At 33.3% G+C, this 7402-nt stretch overlaps 2 protein-coding genes across 2 annotated transcripts; both read right to left on the bottom strand.

The window, feature by feature from the left end:
• Positions 1–2311: 2311 nt before the first annotated feature.
• Positions 2312–3334, bottom strand: LOC118892579 (olfactory receptor 2AG2-like). Its single transcript, XM_036847327.1, is given in 3 exon segments — positions 2312–2390; positions 2392–2967; positions 3330–3334. Coding segments are annotated over 3 exon segments (660 nt in total).
• A 740-nt stretch (positions 3335–4074) lies between these two features.
• Positions 4075–5053, bottom strand: LOC118892837 (PHD finger-like domain-containing protein 5A). Its single transcript, XM_036847815.1, has one exon. It carries the CDS (start codon positions 5039–5041, stop codon positions 4709–4711), a length of 333 nt encoding a protein of 110 aa, XP_036703710.1. The 5' UTR covers positions 5042–5053; the 3' UTR covers positions 4075–4708.
• Positions 5054–7402: the final 2349 nt, after the last annotated feature.

The following is a 7402-nucleotide window of genomic DNA, read 5'->3' as shown; positions in this document are numbered from 1 at the left end:
TTGAATATTTCACCTGAAAGAGAAATTTGTGGCTTCTTGATTTGCCAACTAGATTAACTTCCAAAAATCGAAAGGAAGAGAATGGGTGATCCTGATTTGAATGTATGCACATTGCTGGGTCAGTATTTGTGGCCAGAGAGATGGAGCAATATTGTCTGGGCCTGAATTACATGTTTGTACATATCACTAAGGGTTAGGATACTGTGATGGACAGACAAGTCAAGACCCTGACAATGAAAATGAAGGAGATGTATTTTCTGAATATACAGATGTGTGGTTACCAGAAATATTGCAACAAGGGGTTATCTGTTCAATATACCCAATTTGTATAGTTCATTTTCCTGAAGTAGAGAGTCCAGATATGCTATGGGGTAGGTTAAACCTATGGGAGAGGTAAAACATTTATCTATAGGGTGACTGAAATACTGGGACAATTTAATGTATATTAGTTTATGAAATTCTGGTGCTTTGTTACCTGTAAAAATCACAGTTTGAAAATACTGGCTATCTAGAAAAGTGAGATAAGAGAAATAATTCTCTTTTAAATAAGTAAGTGAACAAAGATGGTCACCTAATACAAAGAAATAATTTTTACATGCACACTTTTTACATTCATTTCAGTTTATTTTTGCTCTATTTATTAAACATCTCCTGTCAGATTTTCTCTATTGAAGAATCATTACTTACGCCTGAAAATCTCCATAGGACCCATTATTATGCAATTAATAGAGTGTGTTTATTAAAAATATAAGTAGGGATAAAAAAATATCAAATATTAGAGTATATTATAAAACTATAAGAATGAGAACAGTTGTTATCTCTGGAAAACAATTATATTTACTTTCACTGCTGTGGTGAATCAGGTCTAGCTGAGAACATAATATCTAATTAAGTATCTTTTCAGAATGAGAGACAATTTATTGCTTATTAAATACAGCTGCAGGACTATATGTAGACACAAGGATAAAATATTTTTAATCTAGTTGAAGATGTAATTCTAATTTACATTTAAAAGACAAAAACAACCAGTAAAAAGATAAATGAAAGTACAAAACAAATTATGTGGAGTGATAATATTTCTTAATAACCAAAACTACTCAGTGAAAGTTGTATAAATTCAAATGTGTAATTTATGGCCACAGCATTGAACCGTAAGAGAATTAATGAATTTTTAAAAATAAATTGTTAAAGGTCAAATATGTCAATAAGTCAAATATGTAAAAAATATAAAGATCAGAAATAATAAATGGGTAAGTGTAGCATGAAAAAAATCCAAAACAAGAATGTTAATATAGCACACACACAAGAAAAGTTTTCAAAATCAATTGAAACTAAATGAATAAATATATATTGCAATTACAATGAGGACTCATCATTTACAAACTCAATAAAATAAAAAGCATAAAATCATATATACCAATTTTATGAATTGGTTTGTATACACATAAACTATGCACACACATATACATATCTATTTGTTATGTTATAAATGTACACGACTCATCAATTTGATAAGAAAAAAACATCAAAAAATAATTATTCCCTTGGACCCATTATTTTCACTTTTGAAGATTTAGCAAGAAAAAAGTATTTTTCACCAAGTGGGACCTTTCATAGAAAGAAGTTTATAAATTGGAAGGAAATGGTATGATAAATTTAAAAAATAGTTAAATAGACTGCTATAATTAAAGTCAAACTACTATAGATAATTAGATAAATATTATCAAAGCTATACTATTGTGGTTCTAGAAATTAGTAAAACAAAACAAAACAAAACAAACATACAACATCACTTCCAATATAAAGTGGTAAGAACAAGAAGAAAATTTTGTGTTTGTGAGCCACACTTGAATAATATGTTCAAAATTAAATATGTTGTCATAAGAATTGGAAAACAAAGTTCTGAGCAATGTATTATAAGTATTGACAAATATTGTTACAATACAGTGGTTTAGGGAAAATTAGTTTAAAATGTAGTATAGAGTCAATACTACTTAGGATTCACATTTTTTCTCTTCCCTAATTAAAAAAAAAAAAGAGTTGTTTTTTATATTGATTGTCGACTGGTAGATTTCTGACGTGGCATTTTTCTTAATAAATTTGTGAAGATCTTATGAGGCATAGCAGGAAGCCAGGCTCTGTTTCATTAGTAGTCCACAGGGGATAGGGTGAAGTGGTTTGGCCATCAGATGTCTACAGAAAAGTACCATTTGCTGGCTGTATATTGCTCATCTCTGTTACAGTGAAATCCTTCTGTAACTAAGGTCTATCCTTTCTTCTCCTATTCTCAATAGATATCAACTTTGTAAGGTTACTTTTCTTCTGAAGACTTTCCTGAGGGCTCCAGCCATCTCTTGTTTCTCAGACTGTAGATGAGGGGATTGAGCATTGAGGATGGTGTAAAAGATAGAGACCACTTTGTCCTGCTCAGCAGTGTGATAGGCTTTGAGGAGAAAATACTTGATGATGACTATTCCATAGAAGAGAGTCACCACAATCATATGGGAAGAACACATTGCCAAAGTCTTCCTCATCCCCATGTTTAATCCTAATCTCAAAACAGTGTAGAGAATCTGCCCATATGAAGCCATGATGGCAGATATTGGAAAGAGGAGAAATACAACACCACTGACAAAAAGGCCATTTTCATAAAGAGAAGTGTCAGCACAAACAAGTTTCAGGAGAGCTGGGATCTCACAAAAGAAATGATGGATTTCCCTGGAGCCACAATAAGGAAGATTCAGAACATAGACAACATGGATGAAGGCATTGAGAAGTGCATCCAGCCAAGTGCCAGCCACCATGAAAATACAAACTGTAGGGCACATGAGAAATGAGTAGTGGAGGGGATGGAATATTGCCACATAGCGGTCGTAAGCCATGACTGCCAGGAGAAGGCACTCTGCTCCCACAAGAGTCATGAACAGGAAGAGCTGAATTACACAATTAGTATAGGAAATGTTGTTTCTTCCAGACAAAAGTAGAGATATACAAGAGGTCCATCAAAGAAAGTTAACTGAGAAGAAATTTCATAGGAGTATGGAGGTGATCCTCTCTTAGTGTGATGTTCTCCCTCGAACAGATAGTGTTATTACAGCGCCATAAAGACTTTAGACACTCAGTAAGAATTTTGAAATTTTGAGTTACTTCCAATTGGCTGCTCTTCTTGTTTACAACCAAACAACTTGGTATGTGATTTCTTGAAGTCCAAGACCACATGAAGTGAGTATTTGGTTCCGTTTACCCACTCCAAAGTGAAAATTAACATGCAAGAAAGTAGACATAATCATAGACTGTTGTTTTAGTATTAATATAAAATGTTATTTTACCTCATGTTGTTCAAATGATTTCCACAAATGATAGTTTATATAATAGTCCATAATTTGGTGAAAATTATATTTTCTTTTTTAAAAATTAATTAATTAAAAATTTTTTTAATTTAAAATTTTATTTTATTAATTTTTTATGCAGCAGATTCTTATTAGTTATCCATTTTATACATATTAGTGTATATATGTCAATTATATTTTCAATATTTTAAGTACTGAAGACTTTTTAAAAACACATTTACAGATGTGACTGACAACTTATTAAAAAACTGCATAGATTTTTTTTACATGAAGAGTCAATTTATTCAACTGAAATAACTAGTAGGATCTTAAAATCCAAACTGCTCAAAGTTTAACCAGTTTTAACTCAAGTACTTACCTTTTACACTGTTTAAGTATTATGAATAACAAGCATATCAAATATGCAGTCCTTTGTGCTTAATTAAGACTAGGAGTAAAAGATGCATTTTCCCTAATGTATCTTTTTTCAACAAAATATATTAAATTGTTACATTTATTTTGATAAAGTCAAAAGTTTTACACTTACAAATTTTAAAAAGATTCCTAATTTGAATCTTCAGAGGCAAATAAATACATAAGTAAGTAAGTAAGCAAATAGATAAATCCCACTGTCCATGTTAAAAGATATTCAATGGCTATACATTCTGGGTATGTATATTTTTTAATTCAAAAATTGAGCCAAGTTTCTCTTTTCTTTTTTTTAAATGAATCCCAATACCTTTATTTTGAATCACAAATTCCTGGATGACTAAAATTCCTAGAGTTAAAATTAAATTGGGAAGGGGCTGACTACCAGAAAATAAACACCTACTTTATGAATACAATAGCAACAGAAAGGGTTTCCAATTTTTAGAAGAAAAATCACATGAAGCAGCACCACCTGGTGGGTGTTACAAGATGAAATGCCCACACTGACTGTTCTGAGAGCCCCCACCGCACTGCAGATGTTTCATCAAGGACAGCTGCCGTCAGAGCTGCTGCAAGGCCATGTTTCTCACTGCAGCCAGCCTCACAACCAGCTCCTCAAACAGAAGACTGAAATGATATATCATTCCTGTTTTAGCAGCTTTTGGTGTACAGAACTTCTCGATGTGGATTAACACAGACTTGCTTCTTGAATTTAAGGAATGCCATGAACCAATCTATTAATTTGTCTGTGGTACAGTCTGCCAGAGTGCTCTGCGAAGAATCTTTTTTTCCATTCCTACCATGGCTGGGTGAGAGGAGAGGAAAGGGTGGAAAGGTGCCAGTGTACTATAGGCAATTCAGGTGACGCTGTGTGCTCCATTTCCTTTCTGTAGGCGTTTCTTTTGGCAGCTGCAGCAGCTTGACGGGGGGAGGAAGAGGCAGCCCACCAATCACCTCTTCTTGAAGCCATATTTTTTGCGTTCATAAAAGAGATCTGTCTTAGAGCTCCCCAAATTGACAATCTTTGGGCAACCATCTCTATCTTTCTCCTGGATGGTGCACTCCTTACAATAATAGGGATCCAAAACCCCGGGGCCTCCACAGATCACACAGCGTCCCTGGTAAGAGCCATAGTTACATTCATCACATATGTGCACCAGGGTGCAGGGACGCACATAGGAGTCACAGATCACACACTTGCCATCACATTTTTCACACAGTCCTCCAATGGCAACACCAGCCTGCTTGCGGCAAAAGATCAAGTCCGGGTGATGTTTAGCCATAGCTCCCTCTATGCCACCGGAAACCCTCTTTTCTTTTTTTTAATGGAAGGACATATCACATCAGATACATGTGGTAAGTACATAAATCTGGTATTTAAAAGTATTGCTCTATTTCACTTATTATTTATATTGAATTACAATTTTGAATAAATTATTCTGTAATTTTATTTTTACCTGTATTGCAAAACAAGGCTGATGTTATGTCTTGTAAAGAAAAGTGCCTGGTCAACATCAAGCCTTTCAACTAATTATTTGGTATCAAATAAATCCAATTTTTTTTCAGAAATACTAGCTATAAATTGTAATTTTTTCCCTCAAAATATCACCAGAAATTTCTTTATGTAGACGGAAGCATTGCACATAGAAATATCCAGAGTGACTCATCTTCTCTTGATGTCAGGTCCATACATTATCAATGAACTAAGGAGGTTAAATAGCCCACAAAAATCTCTCTACCATAATGAGTTGTGACAACTTATAATTCCACCTGTACTGTCCTCAGAGAAGATGTTCCTTGTTTGCCTCTCTCCTCCTTTAGGTAGACAGTAGCATAATCATTCTGTTGTCCTTCAAATACCCAAATAAATAAGTCTGTCCCCTTAGAAACAAACAATAATATCAGTCAACTTCATAATCATTTGTTTATCAGCACAAGATTTCTCCACCTTGACAGTTCAAAAATTGCCATGTCAATATCCCAGTTCAGAATTTAATAGATGTGACTATAGAATATCTGTCATTTAAGATCCAGAGCAAGTGTACTTCTTTCCTGACTTCACCATTGTTTAGTGACCTCAGATATGTTACTTGACCTTTGGTTTTTCATGTATAAAATGGGATAATAAGAGGATGCATGTATAGGGTTTTGTGAGGATAATGTTAATTAATTATTGCAAATTTATTAGGACAGTGAAAGATGCACAGGAGAGAATAAAAGTTTCACAATGTGGAGTTGAGCTTGAATTTTATGACTAAATATAATTAGGACTATGAATTGACCTATATAGTTTTGTTTTACCTTCTGGTCATATCACACACACAAACTAGAGACTTATGTAACAGCCAACATATATTTTTAATGAACTACATGTGTGACTATTTCCTTAATATTATATCACCCATGTACATTAAGTTTCTGGGTCTTTTTCAACTAGAAATATGCATCTACCTTTGTGAATTTTGTACATTCGTGATAGTATTACACATATCTTATTAAAGTAACCCTGAGCACTCTAATTGCAAAATTATTCTCATTTTTCTATATATAGAGAGGCATATATAATGTTTCTCAGAAGTTGAGCTTAATTTGGGAATCATACATCTAGCTGAATTTTAGTTACTGGGGAGATAATTAGGTCACACTGTGAGGTTAGTTAGGTTAGGTCACATGGTGAGATTCGTTTGATGTAGTATTGGTTGTAGTGTTAGCCACTGGATTTTTCTAATGTGTATTTGTATATCAAACTTGTGTTATTATTTATTGATTACTTTCTATGTGTCAACCAGAATTCTAAGTACTTTACCTTTATATTAAATCCTGAGGCCTGCTAATGTCCCTGCCAGTAAGGCACTGTGAATAACACTGCTTCAGTGCCTGTGATCATAGCCACCATGTTTTACATCCACACAACTTTAATATCACTAAAGTTTTGATTTAGAATTTTTTACTCTACTTAGAAAAATTTTAAATATAGTATGAAAATCTAAATTCAACAGAAATCAGCGTTTGAGAGGGACTTCAACACACCTCAAAATCATTACAACAACCATGTAATTAGAAAGCCCATCTCTCCTTTCACAACTGTGCTCATTTGTGCAAAAGTTACCAAAATATTCAGAAAAAGGGTAAAAAACCCCAATTATTAGCATTATAATTACTAAAAAGGGCAAAGTGTAAAAACAATTTGGGAATTAATATATATTTTTTTCTCTTAAATTCAGTCTTTTTTTAAAGTTTCCTTTGGGCTTTACAATAGCATATGCACAATAATACTTTCGAATTTTTTAAAGATAACTCAAAGTTTTAATCTAGTTTTGTTATCAATGAAAATAGTTGGGAATATAAGGACTATTCAGTAAGATCTCCTTTCTATTAAAGAAGCATAAAGTCCAAAAAATCACACTACTTCTAACACGAGTAACAATCTTCATATACCAGGCTCTCTGTTATTAGGTTGGCATGCACTCGACCCATGTTTCCCAGAATACCATTACCTGTATGGTTCATGGCTAACATTTACAAATGAGAGGAATTTACGCATGATTTGAAAAATAGAAGAGAATAAAAGGAGTTATTATCTGAGGAAGGCAGATGTATAAGCAGACATGAGTTTTAATTAGCTTCCTGGTGAGCTTCTAGGA

This window comes from Balaenoptera musculus, chromosome 3, assembly GCF_009873245.2.
Source record: "Balaenoptera musculus isolate JJ_BM4_2016_0621 chromosome 3, mBalMus1.pri.v3, whole genome shotgun sequence".
In the NCBI taxonomy this organism is placed as follows: domain Eukaryota; kingdom Metazoa; phylum Chordata; class Mammalia; order Artiodactyla; family Balaenopteridae; genus Balaenoptera; species Balaenoptera musculus.
The sequence above is the reverse complement of the archived record's forward strand: the minus strand, read 5'-3'. Positions and strand labels throughout refer to the sequence as shown.